The sequence below is a fragment of the Pteropus vampyrus genome, unplaced genomic scaffold (assembly GCF_000151845.1).
Source record: "Pteropus vampyrus isolate Shadow unplaced genomic scaffold, Pvam_2.0 Scaffold5, whole genome shotgun sequence".
NCBI classification, from domain to species: domain Eukaryota; kingdom Metazoa; phylum Chordata; class Mammalia; order Chiroptera; family Pteropodidae; genus Pteropus; species Pteropus vampyrus.
In genome coordinates this window covers 9643461-9657180 of record NW_011888786.1, presented here as the reverse complement: position 1 = coordinate 9657180, position 13720 = coordinate 9643461, and the positions used below count along the sequence as shown (strand labels likewise).

Sequence of the window (13720 nt, the reverse complement as noted above, 5' to 3'; positions counted from 1 at the left end):
CTTCCTAAATCACAGTTGACATTATATATTTGAAAACATGAATTTTAGTCACTGCTTCTCCCCTTGATTTTTTAAGTCATTAAATTGATGACATATAGCTTCCTAAGGAAGAAAGGAAGAAATATACTAAGTGAAAACGTAAGTTTTCCTAAATTTAAAAAAAGGGGGAAGGGACTCGAGGTATAATAGGGTAGAGAAATGAATGGGAGGTGAAAGGCAATGATATAATGCTATTTTTTAAGAAAGAGACATTCGATAAATTCTCACTGGTTTATTCCTTTGTGATATTCCTCCCTTTCTCCGCAGTAAGAGAAGAGAAATAAAGAGAAGTGGAAAAACAAAGTTCACAACACCAAAGCCAACACATAGTAAATGCTACCAGCTGTTCCTTCAAAGTAGACCTGGAGTCCCACTTCTCACGCCCACTGCTACCATCCATCCTCTTGACCCACCACCACGGCACCTCATTGACAGCAACAGCTTCCTAACTGGTCTCCCTGCTTCTGTTCTTGTTCCTCCCTCTTATTATTTCTCTATACAGCCTTTAAAGTGGCTTTTAAAAACTCAATCACAGCGAACTCCCCTTCTCAAAATTTACAACGCTTCCTCTCATACTCAGGCTAAAATGCAGTCTGTGCCGAAATCACAAAGCCCTGTGTGATCAGGTCCATGGCTGTCCCTCCCACTGCACGGGAGCACAACCACTTCTGCCTTGTCCTACCACTGTCCCCTCCTGGTCCCTCTTAGGTGCCAATCTGGTGACTCACTTGGGGCTTTAGCACTTGCTGTTTCCTCTGCTTCACAATCTCTTCCCCTCCATCTCTACATGGCTTATGTCTCCGTGTCATTTAGGTCGTTGCTCAAATGCTCTCTCCAGAGATGCCACCCCTAACCACCCCACCTAAATCAGCGGGGTTTTTTCCCTTTTATCTATCTTTGTTTAGCATCCCAGCACTTACACTACCTAAAATGATGTTTTTTATTAACTTGTTTATAGTTTACCTAGAAGAAAGGACAGGGAGTCTTATTAACGTCTGTATTTTCTGCACTGGAATAGTGGCAAGCTCACAGTGGATACTCAATAAATATGTAATAAATAAATGGAGGGAAGAGGGGAAGGAAAAAAGGAAGGGGAAGGGAAGAAAGAAATCTTGAAGAACAGGGATCATGTCTTGTTTTGTTTGTACTGCACCTGACAAATATTGTTCACTCTATGAAAAAAAATTTTTTTAACTAAAAAGTACAAAATATATAAAGAACTTATACAACTCAACAAAAAAAACAAACAAACAATCCAATTAAAAAATGGGCAGAAGATCTGAACAGATACTTCTCCAAAGAGGAAATACAGTTGGCTAATAGACATATGAAAAGACGCTCAAGGTTGCCAACCATAAGAGAAATGCAAATTAAAACCACAATGAGATATCACCTGACACCTGTCAGAATGGCTATCATCAATAAATCAAAAACAAGTGTTGGTGAGGATGCAGAGAAAAGGGGACCCGCATACATTGTTGGTGGGACTGCAAACTGGTACAGCCATTATGGAAAATAGTATGGCGGTTTCTCAAAAAATTAAAAATGGATATATCTTTTGACCCAGAAATTGCACTTCTTGGGTATTTATCCAAAGAAAATCAAAACAATAATTCGTAAAGATCTATGCACCCCAATATTCATGGCAGTGCAATTTACAATAGCTAAGATATGAAAGCAATCTAAATGCCCATCAACAGACGGTTGGATAAAGAAATTATGGTTCATATATACAATGGAATATTACTCAGCCATTCAAAAAAATGAAATCCTACCAGTTGCAATGACATGGATGGACCTAGAGGTTATTACGCTGAGTGAAATAAGTCAGACAGAGAAAGATAAATACCATATGATTTCACTTATATGTGGAATCTAAGAAACAAAAAGAACAAACTAATCAAAAACAGACTCACAAACATAGTGGACAATTTGGTGACAGAGGGGAGGGGGGTTTGGGGGCTGGGAGGATGGGATGAAGGGTTAAATAAGTACAAGTTAGTAGCTGATGGATGGTCACAGGGATGGGTAACAAAGCATAGGGAATGCAGTTAGTATTAATACACTGGCTAGCTGGAGGATCGGGGAGGGAGGGAGCAATTGGTGGGATCATTTTATGAACTATATGGATGTCTAACCAATGTACTGTATACTTGAAACTAATTTAAATAAATTAAAAATAAAAAATAAAAAATAAAAAGTACAGTGAAGTTAAAAAGTAACTGGCAAAAGAAATAAGGTGGGAGAAGAGAGCTGAAGACAGACGAGAAAGGCAAAAACAGATACGATCATCATCTATCAGCTGGAACTAGGCCAGGACCTGGTCGTACTTCTCTTGGCAGTTCGAGTTATCAGCAAGTGCATAGCACACAGCAGACTAAATTCACGTTCTTAGAATGAATGAACTGAATGATTGCTCACCTCGGATGACCTATGATTATTATAATTATTCATGCTGATATGCATATTCATTACTTTTGACATGTATTCTATGTTAATTCCATATTTTAGATATATATTAGATTTCTGAATGTCATTTAGTCATTTCTTGCACTTTCTTCACACATGTATGTGAAGATCATCTTTATTACACTACAAGCTTTCAGAAGGAAGAAAATCCCTTGAGCAAATCAAGACTTAAATAATGCTTTCATATAACACAGTTACATGTGCTACATAATTTTCAAATGCTTTTAAAATGTGAAAATGGCTACTGCTCACAGAGGGCAAGAAGCAGTTCAGATGGGAAGAAATGACTCAAAATTCAGTCACTGGTAGGGATTCCCTGCTGGGCTTCTTTTTGGAGCAGATGTCCATTAGTCAAATAGCATATACCACTGTTCCCTGGAGCTGTTCAGCTTGCCGCGCAGGAAGCTGTCTAAGTTACAATTCTATTACTTTCTATTTTGCTATGTTTGGCTTCTCTGTAGGTGAAATAATTCTAAGCTAAGTTAAAAATAATCCAAAAACTAGTCCGCACGTCTAAATAATGTGTGAGAAGAACACTGATCTAGGTTAGGAATACTGTCCCGGCCCTGCATAATCAGCTGCACAGCCTTGAGCAAATCACTTAGTTTAACCAGGTTTCAATTTCTCTGTCTGGTCAAGGAAGAGAATTTGATTAATCGCTAACATTACTTCCAGTTCTAACGTTCTATTTCCAAAACAAATAACACTCTGAAGTGTTGCTTCTTCATAATATTTGGAATGTACGTACAGTACAGCTAGAAAAAAACTCCCACTTTTTCTAGAGCATATATTCTTTGGAATGTTGAACTTAATTATGTATACCATTTATGGTATTTTTCTATTTCTCTTTTCTCCCCACAGCGACGTGTAACTGAATTCATATGAGTTTAATGCATGTATAAGAAGGCTTAACTCAAGATGAGTTTAAACGAACATATGTGTGCATAATGCATTGAACATAAAAGACCAGTTAAGTACAAAATGTCATTATTTTGGAAGGATTCTGCTGGTTCAACACTTAAGAGACTGAAAACAGAGAGGGGGAAATGTTTCCTGAATCCAAACTCTCCTCATACTTATGAGTTCGCTGTGAATTTCAGACATCGCTATTTAAAATCAGGACTGAACATTTCCATCAATGCAAAAACTTCTCTTGGGCAGCTGAGCTCTAAGATTCGCCTACTCATCTCCACAAGCCAGACATTAGTTTTGTCAGTAAAGCCATCCTGCTGCTGCCTGCAGTTATACTGTAAAGGTTACACACAAAAAATGCTAGTCATAAAGTACTACTAAGCACAGCTGTGTTAAATTCTCCAATTGCAATGAGAATACAAAACATGGACTATCTCCTTAGGAATAGGCTATAATGATCACTTGTTGATCATAAAATGTACTTTCATTAGTAGATGAAACAATTATGTATGGAAAATATTTGATGATGATGTCGACTAAAGAATCAAATGAGAGAGCTACACGGGATCATGGAGAGCATCAGCCCATTCCCTCTGGTTTTGTTTCTCATATAAAGGCAGTAAGAATAAAGCTCAGCCAATACCTTGATTTTAGCCTCATGAGACCCTGAGCAGAAAACCCAGTCACAGCAAGCTTGGACTTTGCCATGAAAACTGAGAGTGAATAAATGAGTGTTGTCTGAAGCCACTAAGTTCGCGGTAACTTCTTACGCAGCAACAGAAAACTAACATGACAGACCACTCCTATCCCCACTCCCAACTCCCACACCCAGCCCAACATATGTAGTTCATTCACTGCCAGTACCATTGCTTTTCAGCAGAAAAATAAATGGCCTCCTCCTCCTCTTCATTTCGATAAAGAGCAGGACAACTGGACACTGAGAGGATGTCTGGGTCAGGGGAAGGCAACGCATGCTGCGTGTGCTGGGGGTGGCTGGGGTGCCGAGGGTGTGGCAGGTGAGGCGCATGGGGAGGAAGCTGAGCTCGCTGAGGCTGTGGCGAGGACGGCACGATGCTGCGGCGAGAGCGACACAAGCTACTGCTTCTGGCTAACGATCCGGCAGGTTTAGCCATGGTCCCTGGAAACCAAGGAGAGAGAAATAAAAAAGCTCACAAAATCCAATTCTCCTTTTATACACACCAAAAACACACACGAAAGATAACTGATGTTACTAACATGTCACCATTTAATCGGCCTTTATTGAAGTAAGTAACTGTGTAATTACTACCATCCTCCATCACCAATATTGTTTCTCAGGAAAGAAATAAAAATGAAAGGCAACAAAAAATGAAAGCGGATCTAAAAATAAACAGAAATGAACATAAACAAATGAGGCTTTAATATAAAATTTGACATTACTAACCACAGACTTAAAAATGTACACAAAGACAACAAATCCTTGAATTTAAAAATCAATACAGCATAAGGAATCTGTACTTTGTTGTAAAATAAATTTTAACATTAAAAGAACATTATCATTAAAAAATAGATTGGATTTTTCAACAGATATCTCGAGATAGTGCAATTGTTTTAACTTCAAGAAGTTTTAAATCAAAGGTCATTCGAATACTACACACATAGTCTCAAAGTGAGTTGGGCAGAGGTCAGACTACAACTTGTTTCTTGAACACTGATTATTGCAGAACTAACCAGGAGTCTTAGATCATCTTGTTTCCATTACCGGTCTCAGTGCAGACCCACACAGTGGTACACAAACTTCCCCCACGTGCTTAATGTCTTCATTCAACGGACATTCTATTTTTTTGCCTTAATTGAGGCACGGCTCTCCAGAGAACCACCTCCTCAAGCTGAAGCTGAGCGTTTCTGCACACCTCCTATACTGCAGCATCAGAACTTCGGGTTGGTAGCCTTCTCACTCGCCGACATTGTGTGTAAACCCTTACTCCTACACCCTTTCATGAAACGTACTCCTCTGAAATTCACCGTAGTGAGCCATGTGAATACTTCACGTCCACTTCACTAGTCACTTCCCAGTCATTCTCTTTCTTACCAATCCAGCCAACCTTTCATCAACTTGACCAATCTCATTTTAAAACCCGTCTCTCGCCTTAACCAATTACGGTTTTCATCTCTTCTCACCAGACATGTACTTCTATTCTACTCCATTTCACCATGACCCACTCCTCATGCCTTGTCTTGCCATCATTCAGAATTGTTCCTTTTGAAATTATAAATAAAGATATCAATTTAGATTCTGACCACGTTTCTATATTTCTAGTTCACACATTCTGTTCCACGTATGTGTCCTATTCTCTGCTCCAAGCTAAAGGACCGTCCTCTGCCGATAATCCCTTCTGTTGCATTTATTTTTCATCTTCTATTTCCCATCAGCATTTAAAAATCAATGCTGGAAAAAAAAAAAAAAAAACAACTCTAAAACACAGATAAATAACAACCATAACAAAAAATCTCCACCTTCAGACTGTTTTTCAGCTGACACATCTTTCTTCTTTTATGAAAAAGAATTATCTATGTTACTTTATCCACTACTTCATCTTCACTCATTCACCAAAGAAATTGTAAAGTACTTACATATAATTTTGCTGCAACTATTCTTAACAAAGTCACGATCTACTTTCTTGTTGTTAAATTCAATATCTCAATCCTTCTTTGACATCTGACCAGCACTCGACATTATTACTTTGTCCTTTCCTTGACTTCTCTAACCACATTCTCACCTCTTCCTTTATCTGCCCCTTAATTGTTAGTCATCTTCAAAGTTCTGTTCTAGACCTTGTTCTATTCTTGTGCCATGTACACATGTTAAGAAATGTCACTCATTTCCATGACTCAATTATCATTGCAACATACAGAAGCACAAATCTGTAACTCCAGCTTTATTCTTTTTCCTAAACTTTATAACCCTACATCCAACTACCTACTGGACATTTGGATGCCCCACAGATACCCAAACTGCATTCGACATTTTCCTTCCCAAACCCATTCCTTCTGTGCTCTTTATCTTGGTAAATAGCAATACCACCCACCCAGTTAGCTAAATTGGAAACACAGACATTCTTGATTCTTCCTCCATCGTAATCCATATCTAGTTAACAATAAAGTGTTTTTAATTCCAAATCTGTCCACTTCCCTCCATCTCCACCATCCTGTATTATGCTGGACTACTGTACCAGCCTAACAACTGATCTTTCTCCTCCAAGTTATTCTCCATATTGCACAATCACTCTAAAATGGAAAAGAAATGACATTTTATTGCTTAAAACTCTGAAATGGCGCCCTATTACTTTTAGAATTAAAGTCAAATGCTTTAAGATGGCTTAGAATGAATGCTTTATTTATTATGTAGCCTCTATTCTGGAACTAGTATCCCTCTTCTCTGTTACAGAAACTACCTCTTGTAGCTCCCAGAAATATAATATTCTCTCTCTTGCCTCCATGCTTCCTTTCTCCATCTCTCCCTTGACCTCTCTTCAGGTCTCTGCTTAAATGGCAGTTCCTCCAGGAAGTTTCCCAAACCCTCCAAGTTGGAGGTCAGTGTTTGCTCTTTTGTGTTCACATGGCAGTGCCACAGTATATTTCTCCATCACATAACTTATCTCAAAACATTGCTCTTGTCTGTCCTCTATTAAACTGTAAACTCCATGAAGGTGATAACTGTGCATCATGTTTAACACTGCATCTCAACAACTAGCACAATGCCAGGCAAAACATAGATGCGCAATAAATTTTTACTGAGTGAATCACAATGATTCAAACAGAAATCTTTAGTCTGATGTTCTCACTTTGCCAAAGAAACAATATCCTACAAATACTAAAAGGATATGTCCAATGTGCTTCAAGTAATTAAGTTCTGTAATTCTCAGTATATGCTGTAGTCATTCTCATCAGTCACTGGTTATTTGGAATATGCAGTAAAATACAGTCAAGTTCGGTCATGACTGTAGGTATGATGAGAAGAGCTGAGCAGAATCAGGATTCAGTGCTTGGAAAAATAAGTACTACTTACGGAGATGGAAAAATATTTCATAAAGAAGTTTTCAGAAGAAGTAAATAGTTTATGAGGAAAATTCTAAACAATCTAACAAGGAATATAACAAAGATGAGTATCAGTAAATAGATCACATCTAAAAATTGTTCACGGCTCTATAATCTTTTCCAAAAATTTTCTTCTTTTATATATTGCCACATATTTTGCCTGGAAAAATGTACAAATCCCTTTATTAGAGTTATATCACTTGGAGTTGAGAGTCTTTCTTCCCTGTTGCCTGAAGAGGCCTACACAGGGCCACATACAGTTATAACACCATAAAACTCACATAAGATTAAAAAGCAGTGCACTTTGACCTTGTAACAAGCTTTCCTTTATATAATGTGAATACATTTTATGATACATTCAGGATATTATTATTTCCCAATCAAGGCAGACATCCACCCCACCTGCTATTTATAAGAGTAGTTAAATAAAACATTAAAGTTCACTACATAAACATTTATTTCTGAGATAATTTTCATTATGATATCAATAATTACATACAGAAGCATAGCAATTTAATATGACCCTATTTTGCAAACTATATTCTTATGGCAGAGAAGATAAAATTTTGTTTTGCAATAAAGTATTTCCCTTTGCTATCACCAACCAAAAACAGTAAGTAATATATGGATTTTTGGTTCTAGTAATATGGTGGTCAAAGATTACCTGATCACCATTTTCCAATACCACAACAACACACTTTAAATACCCTCCAACACTTCGATATGATGAATAAATTCGATATGATGAATAACAATACTTTTAAAATGCACAGCTGAGTTTGAAAGGAAGAAGACAAAATTCTCAGATGCAAAAACAGAGAGAATCAGAATAAGAACTAATAGGTCTGTGAGTGATGCTGGAACTACTGTGGAGGTTCTCAGTCACTCTTATTTACTGTGGGTGTATAACCTGATAGAACCATTTTGAGAGCAGCTTGGCAATAACTAACTAGTAAGAGGTGCCTTCCCAACAACTCGGCAATCCACTTCTAGGTGTCCACGCAGAGAAACTCTTAAAGCTATGCACATAGAGATAAAGATAAGGATGCTCACTGCAGTATTGTTTTGTAAGGGCAAAAAGCAGAAAGAACCATCTCAATAGAAAAATGGATAAACTGTGGCTTATTATTATAATAAATGAATAAACTATGGCTAACTCATATTAAACAGTTACAGGAATTTAATTAATCTATATATAAACGTGGAAAATTTCTAAAACATGCTTTGAGTAAAAAGTTGCAAAACAATAACATTTATGTAAATTTTTAAACAAACAATAGTACCTATTGCTTACGGATATATCCGCGTGTAATAAAAGTATAACAGGCTTTAGAATGATAAACAATTTTAGACGAGGAGAAAGGGGAGGCAATGTGGCTTAGGTGTATCTGTAATGGTTTCTTTCAGAGAAACACAGAAATGAATAAAGCAAAATCTTAAAATCTATTTACCTTTGTAGTAGGTAAGCATATTATTTCCAGGATTTTTAAGTACATAAATTGCTACTACATTCCCACCATGAATATTTAGCAGTCCTATAAAAGTACTAATAGGAAAACAAAATATCATCTGTTCTACTACCATGACCGAGCTAACCTTCAATATTTTCTTTTTCTTTACACATAATTTAAAAAAAGACAATATTATATTGTGTATGTATAGTTTTAGAAGGTTATTTTATTCTTAACATGCTACAGGTATGTTTCCTTGTCATTATCACACACTTATATAATTTACATACCCATGGTACACATTTAAAACTGTTCAGGAGGGTATATAATGAAGAGCCTTCATCCTATCCTAGACCCTCATCCTACTGCCAAGAGATTCTTATTTATCGGGTCCAGAAATCATGCTTTTATAACTAAGCAGAGTAGAGTATTACTATTGTGCCACTGGGTGGAGGCAGAGCTCTAAAAGTATAATCTTTGGCAGGAGTCGAGTTATTTTTCAGAGATAAAAAATTTGATCTCAGCATTTCTAAAACAGCATACTAAATTTAAAATCAACTCTTGTACTTTTTTCCTACTTAAAAGTTCAAATTTCTCTCTATATTGCAATCACTGAAAACTTAAGATAATTATTCACATTTATTGCTAAGTGTTTTAATGCACATATGGGTATCTTTTCCCCAAAAGCAGTTGTTAAAAAAAAAAAAACAACAACAAAGAAATAATCTAGTTAATTTACGGAATACACTTTCACGCACACTTCTGATATTGAATAATTATGTACTGTAAGGAGGAACTGCAACTTTAAAAAGCTATAGTTTTCAAGCAAAATTATACACTTATGAATCAGTGTTGCATTTGGCAAGCTTAGGCACATAATTCAAACACACACAAGCTGACGTTGTTCAAACAGTAGAGCTGGTCCCTATCTAGATATAACTTTGCAGCCATCACTATCTCGCAGCGTGGGGCCAGTGAAAGAAGTGCAGTCGCACACCTGCAGCACCCATGACATTTACAGTCTGTCCTCTTACAAGTTTATTGTCTCCCCGAAATTGCATTATTTGCCTGTCATTAAATCAGGGAATTAACACCACAGAAATGAACAAAATCACATAGTCACTGATTATTTACTTGCAAACTTAGAGCATTATTTCATAAAATTATTTAAAAAATTAGAACCCTTTTTAAATCATAACTTCATAAAAACTGTAACATTTAAATAGAAAAATTCAATCTGGAAGATGCTCATACATCATGATTTTGTCTCAAAGACTAAAATTTCCACGTAAGTTTTCAACCAATCAATGATTAAATTCTACTCTCCATTCCCTGAAATCCTGTTCAATCCATACTGTTCAAAAAGGTCAGAAAGCTTGAGAAAATGAATTGGTTAGGGAATAATAAGGGTAAAGAATTATTCAAATGATTTCTAATATATGAAATACGTAATTTTAAATTCAAACCATAACTTTATAAAAATTTCCAAATATTTATTAATAAATCCTGAAATTTATTTTAAAAAATCTAAAATATTTCAATTTCCATTTCCTACCAAAATGTATTCTCTACAATATAAAAATTTTCAAAGAATAGAGCAAAACAAAGGGACATAATGGGAACTGCACATATTAAAACCACCTTTGGGAGGAGCTCCACTTTCTAGCAACAAAAAAATATACAAGATTTTCTAAAATAGACAGTTAAATTTTGTATAAAGAAAAATCAATTTGATGCTTCATGAGTTAATACTCTTTCAATAAAAAAACAGAATTGAAAAAATCAAAACAAAATATTAAAAAGCATGCCTAATGGGATTGACAACTCAATTTAAAATAAATCACAGACTGGCTCAAAGTCACACAGCAAATCAGTGACAGAGCTAAGACTGGAATTCAGGTTTCCAAGGTCTCCTGATCTTCACTTTTTACTGTTTAGATTAAGCTGTCATTTGAAAGAATGATTTTCCTCAAAGTTCAGCACTTCATTCGTGCAAATGGTTTGGCATGTATGATGTATGTGTTATTACATATGTGTAAAATATATGTGTACATATATACACACACTCATACAGTATTCTCAAATAGTAAATACAAGTTATTATTAACAACAAAAAGAGAAAATAAAGAATGAAAAAAATATTTATCATAGATTTCAAAGTAAATGATCTACAAAGGGCATAGCATAAAGTTATTTTAAAAACTGTACTAACTCTCTTTTTTGAACCTACAACTTACCAGGAAACTGTGACACTATTGGAGGTGTATCTTCATCTAAGTCATCAACTCCTCCAGCAATTGGATAGGGTGGAATGGAGACTCTGGGCATCACTACCCAGCTATGATCAGAGTAAAGAGAAGAGGTCAGGCTGGGGAGTCCGGAGTTATGGGCTATCTGAAAGCCACAGATCTTCTCAATCTGTTGCCAGCGAAAAAGTCGTTCTCGTAAACAAGTTGTTAACTCAGAGAGAGCTTTCCTGGAAAAGCCAATATAGGAAGTAAATTACTTGTTGTTTCAAAGAGTCTTTAATATGGTACTGAAAAAAGGCAACTACATGAGCAGATCATGGCAATTAACTAATTTCAAGAAAAAATTACGTACTCTTAGAATTAGTATATAAATTATGTAATTATATATGATAAAATGACAAATTAAAATATAAATTGTCCATAAATTACACATTTCAACACAACAGAAATAAACAAATAGCTAAAATAACATTCTTACTTTGCCTCCAGTATTTTGTGGTCTACCTCATCTAGGGAGGAGCTATGTGCAACATGCAGAGTCCCAAAAACTGTGCTTCTCTTCTTTTTAATTTTCTCTGCCTAGAAACCAAAGGAAAGAAAAACGAGGCTAGCTTTGGGGAAAAACACACATATACTAATGAAGTTTATTTTGTTTTGAATATATTAATAATCATAAAATCAATGGAGAATTATTAGGCAACATATAGTCCTATTTTCCAAAAGAGAAAACAGATGAGGGGGGGAAAAAAGCATGCTTTCCTAAGCAAATCAATAATTCAAAACTTTGTTCTAGAGAATTTTTCTACTAAAACTAACAGAATGACATTATATCCTACTGCAATGGAGGTGTTAGTGAATGAACTGAGCTTTTTTTTTTTTTTTGCTAGAAATCAGATTAAGACAATCTTATTTCACACAATTTAATAAAGTCAGACATTAATTTCTAGTAACTACTAACCTGAATCAGACATGAAGCAGCAACCTGGAGGAGAAAAGCTCTGTATAAAACATTTATGATAATAACAATAGAGATGATTTTTAAATGACACTGAGGTCATTCTGAAAGGTATATACTTCTCTAAATAAAGTCATTTTACTATATAACCTATGATTATGAGCGTCAATTTATGTAATAAGCTCGAATTCAAGAAAAGATTCTGCAATAACAAAATTTTATTCACACTTTTTTATCCCAATTGGTTAATCCTTCTAGAAATTTAGTAAATTTTGAAATATAACAGAGTACCTCATCCTTAGCAATAGCTAATTGCATTTCAGCATTTTGTCTTTTAATATTGTAGTACTGAACTTCCACTTCATGTGTTAATTGAAGCCATTTTTGAAGTGCATCTGGAACAGACCAGCTGCTTCTGAGTTCAAATTCTTTTTCAGCCTTTTTTAAAGCCATTCGAACCTGGGCAGGAGGGAGGCAGGGAGGGGAAGGGGGAAAGAGAGAGAGAAATTCTTTAAGATATTTACATTAAATTTTTTAAAAGAAATTGAGATATTTTAGTACCAAATTTATGAGGAAAAGCCATTTTAATTATGCTCTTTGTAAATATCTTTTTAAATCACAAAGTTTAAAGCAATATATTTTTAACATTAAAACTAAGGCTGACGTTTTAAGTGCATCTTAAACTCACTAAGCACAGGTGTAAAGCCCTTATATATATAAGCTGCAATCTTTACTTTTTATATTTTATCATAGCCAGACTCACGGAGAGAGAAAAATCCAGGACATATACAAACTAAAGCTGATCACATTTCTCATAAAACCTTAGTGTAGCTCCTTAACTATACACTTACTTTTTAAAGTAATTATAGCATTTTTTGAAGTTTTTCATAATGTCTTCTTTATGGCCAGTTATTTCTCAATGTTACAAATACATCTGCCTGTTATAGTGTCTTGTACCATTTCTGTTTAACTCACTGCTTCTAATATACCAGAAAGGACATGAATCAGCATTTATGAACCAAGTATAAATTTTGAGAAAGTAAATCTGACTGAGAGTCTACTTGATTTTTCCATGAGAAACTATACATAGCCTTCAGTGTCAAAGTCTTTCTTCCAGCTGCCCTTTAGGGGAGCCATATAATAAAGAGAAAACTAAAATGTTTAGTGTGTGAAGTGGCATTAAATGCTAAGGAAAAAACTCTTAAGAAAGCCTCCCTAAGTAAAGGACACAGAAGGAAGAGACGACCCATTCCAGGAATAATTCACTTCAACAAGCAAGAATTCAAGCTAAAGTTATGTAAAGACACAGGATAGAATTTATGGAATTAGGTACATATGCTCAAGATCTTCAGACAGAGTGCTGAGTGAACTATGGAGGATCCTGCTTTGGGAACACCATAACTGCAGATTAATTTTCCTCAAAGCTAAATAAGATTACTAAAACTCAATTCCTAAGCTAACATGCAAAAGAATGTTTGATCTGAACAAATCCAACCTATTTAAATAAACTTTATCGTGTGCCAGACTACACTAAGAAGAGTACTATATACAAATCGCTGATAAAGAAA

At 35.4% G+C, this 13720-nt stretch overlaps 1 protein-coding gene across 1 annotated transcript in view; it reads right to left on the bottom strand.

Moving 5' to 3' along the window:
• Positions 1 to 13720, bottom strand: part of STIM2 (stromal interaction molecule 2) — a 119402-nt gene that overhangs the window by 2393 nt on the left and 103289 nt on the right. The window contains exons 8-12 of the mRNA XM_011365948.2: positions 12444 to 12611; positions 12156 to 12179; positions 11676 to 11776; positions 11186 to 11424; positions 4285 to 4558 (exon numbers count right to left, since the gene is read on the bottom strand). Coding sequence (XP_011364250.1) covers positions 4285 to 4558; positions 11186 to 11424; positions 11676 to 11776; positions 12156 to 12179; positions 12444 to 12611 — 806 coding nt within the window. The remainder of the gene's footprint in view (positions 1 to 4284; positions 4559 to 11185; positions 11425 to 11675; positions 11777 to 12155; positions 12180 to 12443; positions 12612 to 13720) is intronic.